We start from the raw sequence: 17,471 nt of genomic DNA, 5'->3' as shown, positions 1-17,471 counted from the left end.
CTTTTGACACAATATTTGAAAATGAAGTTCCACTTACAATTTTTAACAGTGTCTGTAATAAATCCATGTAATGCAAATAAAATAAGGCAACAACCTCGACAAATTATTAAAATTTCATGGTAATGAGTAGAGTGTCTATTAAATATTAAAGAAAATAAACACATTACCTTAAATCAGTCAGCTGCATGCAAATATGCCTCAGATGTGACTTACAGCGCACTTGACGCAAATGGGTTTTACACATCAAAATATATGAGTGATTTGGGTTAGTAGGTTACTGATTTTAAGTATACGGTGCTGGTGTTATAAATTTACATCAGGAGATCCAGAACAGTTATATGCTTTCAACACTGAGCTGCCATTTTAAATTTGACGAAAATAGGTAACAAAACTGCCAACTTGTATTAACATCTTTGGCAGTGAAATTCAAATTCAGCCACAGATGAGCAGATATAATAACAACAGTAATGAATCATTATGCAATCTGTCTAATTTTCTGTTCTACTGAATGCACAGGAAGAAAGGTTTTCTGAACTGAATAAACAGCTGATCCAATAATGCCCACATTAGAACACAGAATAGTACAGCATAGTACAGGCCTTTTGGCCCACAATGTTGTTCCGATCTCTATAAACTTACTGCACTGTCAATCTAACTATTCCTTTCTACACAGCCCATAACTTTTCATTTTTCTTATATCCATATGCCTATCCAAAAGTCCCTTGAATGTCCCCATTGTATCAGCCTCTCTACCACCATTTCCGACAGAACAGTCCAGGCACCTAGCACTGTCTGTGTAAAAAACACCTACTTCTGACATCTTCCCTGAACTTTCCTCCGCTCATCTTATTGCCTTACTGATTCATGGAATTATGCAAGACAGAAGCAGGGCCTTCAGCCCCGCATACCCATGCCAATGAAGTTGCCTGCCTAAGCTAATCCTATTTGCCTACATTGGTCCATATCCCTCTAAATCAGGGGTTTCCAACCTGACTCAAAGAGTTATTAATTTACAAAAGAAAATGACTGATCACATTTACAAGCTTATAATTAATTCAGGTGAGCATGCAGCCTGTATTTTATATGCATTTCAAGCAAATGTCAAAATGTTGTTAGTAAGATAAAGCAAGAACAAGTTCGAGTTCTTAAGTTACAGATTTTTGTGAATTAAGTTTGACATTTAAGTTACAGATAATGTAATGAAAATAAAAATTGCTGAATATTCTATCAACAAAACAATGTCTTAAGCAGAAGGCTATTATTAACCCATTTCAGGATTCACTCCATGAAGTTCCTTCTAGGTTGTTCCTTGATTTTCATGAGAAATGCCAAGCATTTCCCTCTGTAAGTGTCGGGAAGTTCAGATCTCCCACACTAATGTGTAAATTCTAAACAGCTTGACAAGTTGGGTTCTTGGTAACTGGGCTCCTCTGCTCGACTCCACAAGGCCAAGTGCAAGTCCCAAACCTACAGCAATGTTCCAGTTACTGCCCTTTAGTGAACAGTAAATTTGTATCATTAGGCCTCCACACTGTGACAGTAATTTCATTTACTTCAGTGGAGATGAGCAACTGCAAACTTCCCAATTAAATGTCAGGTAATTTATATTTTTTAATTAATCGAGTTCATAGAAATATTTTATTGCACTTTTATATTTCATGATTTTTCCATTTTAATATATTCAAATAATTTCTGAACATTATGAATATGAGTGATTTAGAAACATTCATACTTTTAACAGATAGTGGCCTCTGTCAAGTTTGAATTTTCAGCATTTCTGTGAACAGAGATTAATCTGAACACACCCTTACGGCCAGGAAATTCTAAACTTAAAAGGGTCAAAATTATATTGTGTTACAGATGCAACTCAAGATATTGATATCACCTTCTTAGATATATACACACACACACACACACATATATATATATATAAATACATACACATACATACACACACACACATTTTAAAATTATTTTTACACATTGTCTGCAAACACCTGAGTTTATTGTAATTGTCAAAATGTTTGCAAGTTTTGTTAATCACTCCTGCGGTGAAATAACTTTAATTTTTAATGTTGAATAATGGTTGTTGAATTCTTACTTTAAAGCAAATGAACTAAAGGTATCTAAAAGGTGAAAAATTCAGTTAGCTTTAGACCATTTCTATTCATTTACCAAAGAGACTACCATAAGTGCCATGGTCTGTGTTACGTGATAATAGCAATCTTTCCACCAATATTTTTTTCACAGCAAAGTCTTTCACTGCACAGTTTTATACTGTAGTTCTTGATCTTGAAATATTAGCACTTAAGAAGTTTATAATCACATGTTGACAATAAATATATCACAGTAATTTTCAAAATCAACATTACTTGAATATATTAAGCTAATTAAAAAACATTAAATGTTAAGTTGTTAAGTAAGAATTTCATTTTGCCACGTACGGACTTAGAAGGACAATGATCATGGTGTACCACCCATTCACCAACCGAACCAACAAATAACTTTCCAAGTATTTTACATGGTGCAAAAATGTTTATAAGAAAAGCAAGGCTCCTACCCGGCTAGTTTTCCTCAGTTTAGCCCCAGCGATTGCTGCTGCTAGTCCTGAAGCTGAGTGTCCCTCATCACCTCTAGCTCCAGGGCTTCCACAAGCTGGCAACGGAGGAGGAGGAGGTGGTCCACCTCCAGAAGCTGGTGGAGGCCCTGGTGGTGGTGGAGGTGGTGGGGGACCACCAGCAGGAAGAGGTGGGGGGCATGTAGTTTGTGCATGGGGTCCTCCAGGAGGAACTGGGGGAGCTGAAATAAAAGTTAAAAAAATAGAACAGGGTTAGTCTACTTCAACAGCATCATGTCTATGCAAAATGGTCAAAATGTTATCAAACACCAACAAGTAAATGCTTAATTAGGTTGAACTCCATAACATGTTAATGCTTCATTGCTGGTTATACGTTTGTAGTTAAGTTTACTTCTGTGGTTAGTTATTCAGTGCAAGTTAAAATTACTGGTTAAAATTATGTGTCATATGTTTAACTCCATTAATATATCATTCTTGGATATTTTTTGAGAAAGGTGGTGAATATATGCACCTTCCCCTCTAATAAGGGCTATTTTAAAGGACTAATATAATAGATGAAAATATAATTTGCTTGCTTTATAGTTACACCATAAAGTATTCAATTCTTTCCTTCTCTATCTATATTCAAATAAAGTATTAAGTGGAAAAGAATAACATCTTCAGGAAGAAACAAATCAGATGAGTGTTGCTAATTGCTTAACAATCCTGCTCTGTAGCATTTGTGTTGGAATATTATAATAACCTGTAATTAGGATACAGATTTCCAATATTTTTAGAAAAACAGAAGATAGAAAACAGGCACTATAGTTACTAAAAGATTTCCTAAAATTAAAATAGTGTAAAACTGCAAACAAATCTCATTAAAGTAGTCCTTTAAAATTTTGTACGTCGAAAATCATTTAAGTAAAAAATATTCAAGCCAAGCAGAGAAGAAACAGAAAATAAAATGAGATGTCTTGAGTAAACAACACAAACATATTGTATGATGCCAGCAATAGCACCACTTACCCAACTGGGTAATAGAAGTTGAAGTGACTGATGTCATAGAAGATGAGGTCTTCATGGACATTGCTGCCTCACAGAAGGCAGCACGAAATGGAGGAGATGTAATGAAGTGTGAACGGGACTTGTAAGGCTGTTGTGTAGAAAGTGATGAGAAAACTAGTAGCTGAGGATGAATGTAAGAGAAGGGTGGACCACTTAAAATTGGCATGTGAGATTCAGGACCAGATTTTAATGTGCAAGAGCCCTCTGCATTCTTTACTTTTGTTGGAGGCCTGGAAAAGGCAGGGTGAGTTGATGCTAGAATATTATTTTCATCATGATTCCTCTGGTTTGTTTCAGACGAAGCTAACTGCACTGCAGAACCCACTGGCCTTTTAATCTTCTCATCATGCAGATGAATTAATGAAAGACTATCTGGAATTGTAGGCTGAGATCCAACAGCCTTGTGGGGAGGAGTGGCGATCGTCACAGGGGGCAATGAAGGAAGTGGAGTAGATGTATGATGAACAGGTTTAGGCTGTAAAGTTGAAGATGGGAAAAGAGTAGAGGTCAGGGATAATGGGATCTGTCTAATACTTCGACTCATGGTCCCATGGCTTGGTTGTGTAGGAGATAAAGCAGAAGTTAGGGTAGTAGATAATTGTAATGAAGAGGATCTAAGAAGTGAGGGTTTAGTAGAAGTTCCACTGGATGGAAAGTGGCCAGGATCATCAGCAAACACTCGTTTAGCAGAAGCTGCAGAATCAAAGGAGGTGGCTCTGGTATAAGAAGGTGGAGAGGGAGCTTTAGTAGACATGGTTACACTGTAGGTGTTATATTCATGTGGAGGAGACTGGCTATGGAAAGGGGAGTGGGCAACTTTGATCTGAAGGGTAGAAACTAAGCAATAGAAGCAAAAAAAGAGAAGAAACAATAAGTAAAATATATTAAAAAAGTCAAAACAGAGAAGAATAAACAAAGTTTAAAATATTCCATTGTTAATGCAAATACCTAATATGCCAGTGAAATAGCAGTAATTCAATGCATGCAGACATGGTCAAGACGTTCAGTTGTTGTTCAGACCAAACATTAGCATAGGGAAGAAATATGATCTAAGTGACTTTGACCGTGGAATGTTAGTTGGTGCCAGATGGGGTGGTTTGAGTATCTCAGAAACTGCTGACCACCTGGGATTTTCACACGCAATAGTCTCTAGAATTTACAGAGAATGGTGCGGAAAAAGAAAAAAAACCATCCAGTGAGTGGCAGTTCTGTGGGAGAAAAAGGCTTGTTGATGAGAGGTCAGAGGAGAATGGCCAGTCTGGTTCAAACTGACAGGAAGGCAACAGTAAATCAAATAACCATGCATTACAACAGTGGTGTGCAGAAGAACATCTCGGAACGCACAACACATCGGAACTTGAAGTGGATGGACTACAGCAACAGAGACCACGAACTTATACTTAGCAGCCACTTTATGAGGTACAGGAAGTACTTAATAAAGAGGCCATTGAGTGTATATGTTACCACATACTACCCTGAAATTCATTTACTTGCAGATATTTATGGGAAAAAATACAGTAGAATTTTTACCAAAAAACATAGACAAATAAAGACAAACAACCAATGTGCAAAAGACAAACTGCATATAAAAATAATACTAAAACATGAGTTATAAAGAATCTTTGAAAGTCTCTGAATGTATATCATAGATGAAAAATCATGCTGACAGAGCGGGATGGTAATAATGATTTTCAACTATATTTTCATTTTTGCATACTGTAGGTTATTTACTTCCTGTGGAAAATCATACTTTTAATTGTGACATGTTCATGGTTAATATGCAGAGAATTAAGGAATAAAAGTATTCAAAGTGAATTGTATTCCATGCTGTTGTTATGAATGTGCTAGTCATGTAGAAGTTAAGAAACTGGCTTATTGAATTCTCGTAAGGGGGAGTATTTGAATTTAAGAAAGAAATAACAATTTTGCTGCATTTTTAGGTTTTAAAAAAAGGGAAACCATTCCTCTGCCTTGATCTATGGGATGCAAGACTCATTTTGTTTGGTGTATAAAGCTCATTTTGTGCAATGACGGAAACAGCCGAGCCAGTGACTGATTCCATTTTAATTAATAAGCCATTAATTTCTGGTATAAGACATATTGCTTATCCCTTGTTAGTTTTCATATTGTAAACCTCAAGGTTACCTTGTCCTGTGTCTCTCTCATCACTATCAGATTTTTCATCAACAGCATGCAAATTAATACCCTTTTTCAAAGTGCAACTTGACTTCTTATCTTTTCCTCTTCCCTATGTAGTCCATTTACTTTTGTCGGCCTGACATGCTCTTTGTATGTGTCCTACTTTGTTGAATTTTCTGCATGTTTCACCTTTAAACCTGCATTGGTCTGGGTTATGTGAGCCCCTGCCAAAAGGTAACACAATTCATTCAGCTTCTGTTTAGACATTGCAATTCTGTTCATGCTCATTTTCATTCCTGACTGGAACTCAATTGTGTCTCTGTCTGCTGTTTTCATTGATACAGCAATTTCAACTGCTATTTTAAATGCAAGTTGTTCTTCAGTTAGGTGCTGTTTTCGAATGCTTTCTTGTAATATTCCACAAACTAAATGATCTCTCGTTGCATCATTAAGCCCATCATTGAACTGACAAGACTCAGACAACTTCTTCAGTTCAGCTACGTACCCCTTCCTTTTGATTCCACTTATAAAACCTAATGTGTTCTGCAATCAACAATGGCTTTTGTTCTAAATGTTCCTGAATTACTTTCACAGTATTAGCAAAGCTCATTTTGGCTGGCTTGGTTGGAGCAGTTAGACATCTAAACAAACTGTAAACATTTAAATCCAATGCACTCAATACAATTAGCACTTGCACTGGCTACTTCATTTCCTTCAAAATACTGTTCAATTTGCTCAGTATACAATATTTAGTTATCCCTTGAGCAACCGAATATGTCTATCTTTTCAATGTAGCCATCCACTTCTGGCCTGGTACTCACTGCTTATGAACCCATGAATCTAGTCTGTTTTCTGCCTTTTTTTTAACTCGACAGTTTTTTAAAAACTCAAATGTCTTGCTGTGCTTTTTTAAAAAGCTCAAACATCACGCTGTGCTTTAACAGGCAGGTAGTCATCTCAGGTCATTTAAAACTTACACGTAGCAACTGTTATGTTTTGTAACCCAGGAGAATGTATTTTAGTTTAGTTTTTACTTTAGTGAGGCACACACTTATGACATGGTGGTGTAATGATGTTTGCTAGTCATGTACTTTTAAATACAACCCATAATGAATTATGGAAACAACAAAGAATGCTCCGTCAAACAATATACTTACAATATTACTCAAATATCAGTGAAATATTAAATACAAATCATTTGGTATTATTAAAGTGGAGGTTGATAGGTTCTTGATTAGTAAGGGCGTCAAAGGTTACTGAGAGGAGGCAGAAGAATGGGGTTGAGAGGGAAAATAAATCAGCAATGATTGACCCAATGGGCCAAATAGCCTAATTCTGCTGCTGTATCTTATGGGCTTATTCTACTCAAGAGAGTCTCCAAGAAAATGCCCGTTAGTCCTGATGAATACAGATCTTTTCCTTCTACCAGATTGAATGTTCAGTGACTTATTCACAATTACAACAGGCAGCAATTTTTTCCCCTAAGATCCTAGGTTATAAGCTCTAGCACAGGATGGTGTGAATTACATGCATGCAGTTTCAAGGCCACAATTCTTTCTGATAGTAAAACGGAAAGAAATTTCACTCTCTTAATATCAAATGATATGAGGTCAAAACAACAAATTATGTAAACAGGTGACAGTATGAATTAGAACCAGGGTTATTATTATTGACATATAGTATGTCATGAAATTGTTGCTTTGTGGTAGCAGTACCGTGTAAAGCATGCAAAAATTATTATAAATTATAATAAAAATAAATAAATAGCGTAAAAAAGGAATAGTGAGGCAGTGTTCATGTCCGTTCTGAAATCTGATGGCAGAGGGGAAGAGGCTGTTCCAAAAACGACGAGTGTGGGTCTATACCAGCTCTAATTAAGATATCTTCATCCTTCACTAGTCTACTGTGTAAAATTCAATGGGTTAGCAGAGTAAGGTAAGGGTGATTATTTGGGACTGAGTACCTTATGACATGGGTAATGACTCCAACATGTAACAAATATGTAGGTACAGAGCATATGTGTATTGAAAGCTAAGCCGCTCTGTGAGCGTCATCTAGCTGACCACTGATCTACTGAAACGATGCATAGACAGCCTGGATTACTCTTCCCTGTCACGAGTTATAACGGTGTCCTCATTACCACAATGCCAAAATGAATGCCAATGCAGAATAAACATTTGAAACCAAACTTGTATATTACATCACACCATATTTACAACAGCCAGCTGTCACACTGTTGCATCTTTTACAGCTAGCCTTACTGAAATCCTCATGAGACCTTTGCAGCAAAAGTTGCTTGTTATCTATCCTTGCTGCCTGCCTTCTACTTTTGCCCATCGCTGTATGTAGTGGCTACTTCTATGGCACCAACATCTGAGCTAATGGCTCCATTTGTGAAATGCAGTGACTGTATGCCTCGAAATGAGAAAGAAGACTGCGCTTGTACGAGGATGTAATTTTGTTAGCTGATCCATGATTACACCATCTAAATGGAGTTTGTGTTGATGCAGAGATAGGATTAGTTAAGAGAACATTAACATTTTAAGTGTTTTCACTCCTGTTAGTGTTTGTGATTTCAGCAATAGGAGTCTTGTGGAGAGCCAGCAGTGACTTCACAAGATCACAAGATAAAGGAGCAGAAGTAGGCCATTCGGCCCATCGAGTCTGCTCCACCACTCCACCATGAGCTAAACTATTCTCCCACCTAGTTCCAATTTCTGGCTTTGTCCCCATATCCCTTGATACCCTGGCTAATTAGATACTAATCAATCTCCTCCTTAAACACCCTCAATGATCGGGCCTCCACAGTTGTATGTGGCAATGAATTCCACAAATCCACAACCCTCTGGCTAAAAAAATTTCTCCTCATCTCTGATTTAAATGGGTACCCTCTAATTTTAAGATTGTGGCCCCTTGTCCTGCACTCACCCACCAAGGGAAACAGCCTTTCCACATCTACTCTGTCCAACCCTTTCAACATTCAAAATGTTTCTATGAGATTCCCTCTCATTCTTCTATACTCTAATGAACACAGTCCAAGAGCCGACAAATGCTCCTCATATGTTAGCCCCTGCATTCCAGGAATCATCCTCGTAAATCTTCTCTGAACTCTCTCCAACATCAGAACATCCCTTCTAAGACAGGGGGCCCAAAACTGCACACAGTATTCCAAATGAGATCTCACCAGTGTCCCATAAAGCCTCATCAACACCTCCTTACTCTTGCACACTATTCCTCTTGAAATGAATGCCAACATAGCATTTGCTTTCCTTACTGCCAATCCAACTTGGTGGTTAACCTTTAGGGTATCCTGCACAAGGACCCCCAAGTCCCTTTGCACTTCCGATTTTTGAATTTTCTCCCCACCTAAATAATAATCTGCCCGATTATTTCTTCTTCCAAAATGTACAACCATACATTTCTCAACATTGTATCTCATCTGCCATTTCTTTGCCCACTCTTGTGCATGGAATTCAGAACATTTAGGTGCCCACAGTTTATTCGTGCTGCCTCTGAATGTGCAAGATCAAAACCTACAAGAGAGAGTGAAGTTTGTTATTGAATGTTGTGTAAGGTGTTTGGCCTTTATGTTTATCATGGCAATGTACGTAAGCTACGCATTATGGATGTGAGGTTTACAGCAGTGTTTGTTAGTGTGTGACGGAGAAAATGAATGAGTATAGATTGGTGGGCGTTGACCATAAGTTATAGAGCAATACAGCACAGATGCAGATATATGCCAATAATGTAAATCATGATTCTGAGAGAACAGTATAGTTAGTACTGACTAGACCAGGTGTGGTGAAACTGGCACACATGCCCAAGGTGGCACGCACAAAAACTTGGTTGGCATGAGGCATGCAGGGCTGCCCCTTGACTTTTTAAACCCTACCCATAAAATAAAGGTACATAATGATTATCCTAACTGCCAAATGAAGCAGAGAATGATTTTACAACCCGAGCGCAGTGAAAAATTTTCACAAGGAGCATCGTAAACTGGCTGTGAGAACACATGACGCTGTATGATATATTTTGAAATCCTCACACATCTGGTGTACCTACCAGTATTTGGATAGTAAATGGTTACATTAGCAGTACTTTTTAGAAATGATAATAGTTTTCAAATGTCTTTTCAAAAGATTAATGTTAATAATTTTGAATAGATTTTCTAAAATGCTTCATTTATTTCAATTTGTCTGTTATACTTATATTAATAGTTAACAGTCAATACACATAAATAAGTGATAGAACTCATTTCTTTCCTTAAAGTCCATAATTATTGTTACTAATTCATTAATCAATAGCAATCTCTGCTCAAAATTACCATGGCACTTAAGAGAATTTTTTCAGAATATTGTTGCTATTTTGGGTACATACTCTCAAAGAAGGTTCGCCACCCCTGGACTAGGCCATTGAATTTATTATGTTCAGCATGTAATGTAAAAGTGGCGTGATAGTTTAATTTCAATCACTAGACAACAATTATTCATACATAGTAGCCCCCGTCTCCATAATCAGGGATATCAAATTTAGGCCACTAACTCCTCTGCCATGAGATAATGTGAACTATTGTAATGCCCATGGAAACACTGGCTCTACTATTAGCCCATCGTTGTGTACGAACACTGATAGCATTCATAGATCAAAATCCAGTGCAATACTGAAAGTATGTTGACCCACTAATATGTACCAACACTGTCAGCTCTACAGCTCAGTTGGTACGCAGAAATAAACAGAAGTAACATTTCTGTTTGTATCCAGCCCCAATGCTTACTCTTGGGCCCACTTGTCATTTATATGTTCCTCTGCATTTCCATTCTCTTGTGAGCAACAACAAAAAAAGTTTCAACTTCTGAATGGCCTCCAGTGTTCCCTTAAGAACTGCTCAATGCCAGGTTTAACTAGACCGAGTGTGTATGTCACAAACCCTGTATATTTGCACATGGGCTTCAATCAGCATCCTACATTTGCTTAGAATTTGTAAATAGCCTCATGCCCATTTTTGGTGCTGGGCTGCCTAACCCTTTTAAATTCCTTGAGCATATAAGGGCTGATAAGATTCCCTCTCCCACTACCACACACTCTTCCTGATTAAATCCAAAATGCTGGTCATCTGTTTCCTCCTGAAATGCAACTTTGTATTAAGTATCTCCCCAGGTACCTCTGCTCATTCCTATCTCTGTGCCCATATATAATTCTGATGCAAAACTTCATAATTATTTTCCCCTAGGTCTTTACCATTTTATTACTGTCCCTGAAATGATTCATAAGGAAATTGACTAAAGAAATAAAATTCAAGACAGCACCATGCCCAAATAAGTTCAAGAACTCCTCACCAGACATGGAAGCCCGTCGATCTCTTTCCATTTGCTCATGTCGTTGTTCCATTATTTGCCTAAAGAAGTTATTCAAAATAATTATTGACAGAATCCATTTAAGATGGAGGTGCAAAAGAAATTCAATTTTATTAACAAACAAAGTTTACCAGTTGCATAGCTTAAACTTAAATAAATGCAACAATGTAAAGCTAAATAAACATCATTATAATATTGCTTAAATTCACTGCTTTGGGAATCACCAAAAAGAACAAAAATGACTTTGGGGAGATTATAATCTGGCTCACCATGTTATAGGTGCGGTCTTAGCAAAGCCCCTAATGTTGTTTCTGAAACTGACATATCACAGGCTAGAATGCTAAAGCTTTTTATTTTAGGAAGTTGCATTATATAGTGGTATTTTCCGGATGTCATGCAATTGAAAATAATTTTTCCTTAAGAGTGAAATGTGATAATGGCAATTTCTGGCCTATTTTACATCAGACAAAAACGTGATACCTGGTTTGCACATTGTTTGTGTCATTCTCTATATAATGCATTGTGGGAGAACTGGACCACGCTATCCAAACAGTAACCATTCCAGGGCAGCACTAGGTCAAGTTGCTCCTCCTATCATAGTGTTCAACTGGGAAATCCATCAGATGTCTTTCTATCACCCTTTAGGCTATTGTCTTCATACGTTATATTCCCCACTCCTCACAATAGATCACATTTCACCCACCCACCACACCAGCTCCAATCTCATGTCTTCCTAAGACCGTCAATCCACTGGATGTATTGATCTCACAACACCATCATGCTCTCAAAATCTACCCCTATTCTTCTCCAACCTATCTCATACTTGGTCTAATTGTCACCCTTCATCTTAAACTGCATGCTTTTGATGGTCCTGAAAATGTGATTTCCCCCCCTCCCCTTTCATTAGATCCAGCTGAAGCTTGCAGCTGGTGGGCAACTGTCATTGTTATTGATACTCTGCTGCAAAGATCATCCAGTGCATCCTTTATGGTGTACTAGAATTCCTAGGCTGAAATATCTTAAGGCAATGTATCATAATACATGATACATGTTTCCAAAATTTAGCATTTTCATAAAATATTGATTACATTCTCAGATGGCCAGTTTCCTAGTCCAGTTGCCATGTTAAGCAGTTTTAGGCCCAAGCAACCTGCACAGTCACTGGAAAAATATTCAGCACAACAGTGCAGAATTGAGAACAAAAGCAGAGTGAAAAATACCATAATTCTTCAGTTAGCCTTCAGATGTAATAGAGTTAGTCCTAGTCAGTGGATGAAAAAGTATATAGCATTATGTTTCATCATCTAAATTTCAAGCGTATACTCATTGCAGGATGAAGAGCTGTCATAGTCATATTAAATTATACAGATGTACTGTATGTTGAAAACAAAATAAAAATGTGCCCAGAATGTGATAAATTGAAAAAGTATTTTGTTTTCTGAAACAATATATTTTAAAAACCTGTATCGGTCAGTTTGCAATACTTAAGTTACATAGTTTGTAAAATTTTTATTTATAAATGCTCATGTATCATTTTCTGTTGCACTGTTCTCCATCTGCAGCAGTTTTAAATTTCCCTGCTGTTAACAGCAATGATGTATTTCTTGTTTAAGTTAGTTATTTTACAAATATTTCTTATACATCACTCTTTTGTACAAAATATAAAAATCTCATTTTCAATAACCATACGGAAAATGTTTCAACTGCACCTTACCTTCGCTGTGCTTCCTGATCTTCAGGGGGTGGCCCATTCTGGACCTGAATTTGACGTTGCACCGCAGGACCTAAAGGATCAAGTCAAAATGTTCATCTTTATTTTCATTTCTACAGTTGACAATAATTCAAAGGAGTATTCTAACATCAAAATGAAATGTAAAACCAGTCTTCAAATCTTTCAGTGGTGTTGTTTTCAAAATAGCATAGCTTCGATGGTAAAAGGAGTTCAGAGCACGTAGTGCACAAGAGTGTGCAGACATAGAGGTCATGTGGATCTCTATGACATGGCTTTGTTTAAATAAGTGTTCCTGAAAACTGTTCAAATGCATTATCTAGCTGACGAGTGGGACCGTGAACTTATGGCAGATAAGCTGCACTTGGGAATTCATGAAAATGTTCCCTGGTCAATAGCCAGGAAGAGAAGGGATTCTGGGCAAGTGGGAACTGAGATGGTGAGAGGCTGGTACTGGGATTCTTCTCCTTTTGGATCACATCGAACTATACAGAGAAATCCAGAATGGATACAGGCTATTTGGCCCAACCAATCCATGCTGATCATAGTGCTCACCCAATTAGTCATAGCTTCCTGCGATGGCCCATCTCCCTCTAAGCTCCGCTCCTCATGCATCTATCTAAAATTGTTCTATTATATCTGACTCAACTACAGCTTCAGCTGTTCCATTTACTCACCACCCTCTGCCTGAAAAGGTTGCCCCTCAAGACCCTTTCAAATCTGTCCCCTCTCACCTTAAATCTATTCTCCTTAGGTTTGGGCTCTTATACCCTGGGGAAAAGACTGTTATTGTCTACCTTATTTATACCTCTCATAATTTTAAACATTTCTATAAGGTCGCACCTCATTCTCCTACATTCCAATAATGGCCATATTGTCCCTATAAGTCAGGCCCTCTCATTCTGACAAAATCCTCTTAAATCTTTTCTGCACTCTTTCCAGTTTAAACACATCCTTCCTATAACAGGGTAACCAAAACTGCACATAGTTCTTCAAGTTGTGGCCTCGCCAATGACTTGTATATATTCTAAATATTCTAAAATCTCCTTGGTCTTCCTTGCCCCTGGGCTGCAGACTAACTCTGGTATATTAAAGTTATGTTATCAGAGAATGTAGAATAGTGCAGCCCTGCAGGACATTTATCCTATGACGTGGGGCTGATCTTGATGCCAATTTATACTAATTGCCCTGCTCCTGTGTATTATCCTTATCTCTCGGTTCCCTGCACATTATAAAAGCTTCTTAGATTCCACCGGACTGACTGATTCCACTACTACCACTGGTAACCTACTCCAGGCACCTACCACTCTCTGTGTATAAAAGAAATACGTGCCCTTCTTGTTGCCTTTAAACTTCCTTCCCTAACTTTAAAAGCCCGTCCTTGATCTTTGGCATTCCTTCCCTGAGGAAAAAAATTCTACCTGTCTACCTTTATTGTGTTTCTCATAATTTAAATAACCTCTATCAGGTCTCTCTCTCTGATGCTGTAGAGCAGGGGTAGCAAATCTTTTTGAGAACGTGTGCCCAAATTGGCAATAACCTTTGAAAAAAATTCTCTCGCATACCATAGTAATTTTGAGCAGGGTTACTGATTAGGGACTTGTTAAAGGAAAAGGGATGAATGCAGTTTCTCATTTATGTATACTGTAGTCATGCTTTTATTATTAATAAAAAATAAAAGATTAAAATAAATGAAGCATTTTAGAAAAACTGTTCAGAAATCATTAATATTAATGTTTTAAAAAGATAATTAAAAAGATCACTTCTAAATAGTATTGTTATTGTACCTCATATATAACATAAGAACTATGGATGTGAAATTATAAGCTTTGGTGTACATTCATAAAAGATCAAGGAAAGGAAAATAAAAGCATTTCACTCTCAGTGAGACTTTTGTTGCTGCACTAAGGATGACATTTTATATCCTGTTTGCATTTGGTTATTTTGAGAGCTATGCACATAGCACTAGTTTCATCATTAAATCTACTTCTATAATTAGACTTGGCCAAGTTCACTGAAAACAATGACTCACATGAATATGTCGATAAAAATACTGTAAATATTTGACATTTCAAGATTTATCAGACAGTTAAAAGTTATAGGAATGGAATTCTAGAGTTTTAGAACATTATTGTCTGGATTTTTATGCTTTTATCCAGTCATAATCAATCTCTTTTGATGTTTTCTGCTTTGTAAATCAATCATTTGCATTTCAAAATTATCCAAATTAATCCACTGCAACATTTCAGAATTCAGTTTGTCAAATATTACACTGAAAAGGGATCTAGTGCTTTCCCAGTGTATATGATGAATAGACTCTTCTCGGGCTTCAAGCCAGGTGCAGGTATCGACTATAACCGATGTTTTGATGAAGAAGAACCCAATGTTTTGATTCAAGAAGATGGCAGAGTTTGTCATCGAAACATTGGTTATAATTGATACCTGTACCTGGCTTGAAGCCCAAGAAGAGTTTACTCATCATATATTACACTGTTTGCATACTTCATGAATTTTGCAGTTTCTTCAAATGGCCTGAATTTAATGAGTCTTTAAGAAAATTGTTCAGTAGTTGAACCAATGATGCCCAAAAATGCTCTGAATGTCTGTCTTTTCAGGAATTTTAATATCTGTCATGTTTTATCTAGGTTTGCAAAATATTCGGCACTATATTTAAATAAATCCAGTTTGATTTCAAGGGTTACATTATCAAATATAATATCAGGTGTTCTGCCTGATTCCTGCAACTGACGTTCAAGTCATTTAAATGTGAGGAGAAATCTGCAAAAAACATCAATCTACAAATATACACAATGTCATATAATCCTTGTCAAAAAAATGTTTTCATTCATCTAAAACAGGTGAATTTTATCCAAACATTCAATTCACCTAAGGACAGAATCTCCATTAAGTTAACGAACATTGTTATACATAAGTAGTCCTATGTACACTGAATTCACCTTCCTTATTAAATTCAGAAATTGTTTATTTTTCAAAGCACGCCCAGAAATAAAATTAATTTCCTTGGTTACAATTTTTCTTCTTCAAGTTCCTGAAGGCCAGATTTTGCTTGTACTATACAATGAAAGTCCATCAGTGGAAATTAGACTTAAAAACAGATTGATTCAACCTGCCTCTTTATCAAACACGCTACGTGCACCATCAACTGTCAGGCAATGTATTTTTGAAAGGGTAACTTGTCGATCAGACAATTCTTTTACCACTACTTTAGATATTTCAAATGCTATGGTGTGTGCAGGTAGCGTTACCAAGAAGACCAATTCTTCGCATATGTCATCATGCCTACAAAATCGAACAATAATATCTACCCTAGCTCTCATCAAAACAAATGAAAAAAAATACATGAACTAATATCTCATTTTAGAATCTTAGGATTTTATTCTGTATCTTATGGTCTTATGCTCTAATATCTTTTGTTAGTTGTTCTGCTAAGTTTGTTCTCTTCATTAATATTCTATCTTTTACTGTTTTCTGCTCACTGGCAAATTCCTAATGTGCTGAATAATTCTTATTTTTCTGGCAAAAGGCAAACCATCAAAAATGAAAGGAGCACACTCTAGCCATGATTATTCAAAATATATTTCCTAACACTGATGGATTTCCATGTTTCCATGTACAGCAATAATCTTTGAAACCTCAAAGCTAGCAGCAACTGAAATAAATGTCGACAAAATATTTGACCATATTTTTTGATGCTGATTTCTCAAGAAATGTGTTTTCTTTTTTAACTCTTGCTCACTTTTATCACAAAGCCATTTACGAAGTTTCATAAAGCTGCTTTCACATCGCTGTTTCAGAACATAAGATTCAAAATGTTTCATTATCCTTTTTAATCATATCAAATCTTTCTCTCCACTACTTTTGAAACTCTGTTGCTTTTCCCGCCATTTGAATGTTTTTGGTTTTTGCTGGTGTATCTGACGTTCTGAACAAGTTTAAAAGGATAAACACAGTTTTAAAATATCACACAGGTAAACTTAAATAACATTTTATTATTAATATAATTATGTCTATTGTGTAAAAAGTAATTGTTCATTGAGGTACTAAACTATATACAATTTTTACCATTATTGTCACTGAATATCAGCTGTTCACTCACAAACAACAAAAGAAAAAAAATAATCAGAACGAAGCCAATGCAAACTGGCCCAACTATTTACTATCCAAGTACTGATGTATACACCAGGACTGTGAGGAATTTGCACATATCAGTCGCTGTCACATGTTTCTGCAACCATCTAGTTGGTGCCAAGTTGGGATGAGATGTTTCCTGTGAAAACATATCACTGCTCTTCAGTTGTAAAAAAATTGTTGCTTGATTTGGCTGTAAAAATATTCAGCATGTACTTTTTTATTATAGGTGGGGTTTAAAGAATCAAAGGATGGCGCTGCATGTCATATGCCAACAAAACTTCTGTGTGTGCCATCTTGGGCATGCTTGCCTTAGATTCACTAAACCTGCTCTAGGGAGAACAACCCAGGTTTTTTCCAACCCTTCTTTATAGTTCATGCACTCTAATCTAAGCAACATCCTGGTAAATTTCTTATATGGCTGCAGCATGACTTCCTTTCTCTTATACTCAATACACTTACCAATGAAGGCAAG

At 36.7% G+C, this 17,471-nt stretch overlaps 1 protein-coding gene across 5 annotated transcripts in view; it reads right to left on the bottom strand.

The window, feature by feature from the left end:
- The window catches only part of LOC140204092 (ena/VASP-like protein), a 246,196-nt gene that overhangs the window by 28,204 nt on the left and 200,521 nt on the right, over positions 1-17,471 (bottom strand). For all 5 annotated transcript variants that reach the window (XM_072270448.1, XM_072270423.1, XM_072270439.1 and 2 more), the window contains 3 exons: positions 12,833-12,902; positions 11,101-11,159; positions 2,561-2,799 (listed from right to left, as the gene is read on the bottom strand). In XM_072270448.1, coding sequence (XP_072126549.1) covers positions 2,561-2,799; positions 11,101-11,159; positions 12,833-12,902 — 368 coding nt within the window. The remainder of the gene's footprint in view (positions 1-2,560; positions 2,800-11,100; positions 11,160-12,832; positions 12,903-17,471) is intronic.

The sequence above is a fragment of the Mobula birostris genome, chromosome 1 (assembly GCF_030028105.1).
Source record: "Mobula birostris isolate sMobBir1 chromosome 1, sMobBir1.hap1, whole genome shotgun sequence".
Lineage (NCBI taxonomy): Eukaryota > Metazoa > Chordata > Chondrichthyes > Myliobatiformes > Myliobatidae > Mobula > Mobula birostris.
The sequence above is the reverse complement of the archived record's forward strand: the minus strand, read 5'-3'. Positions and strand labels throughout refer to the sequence as shown.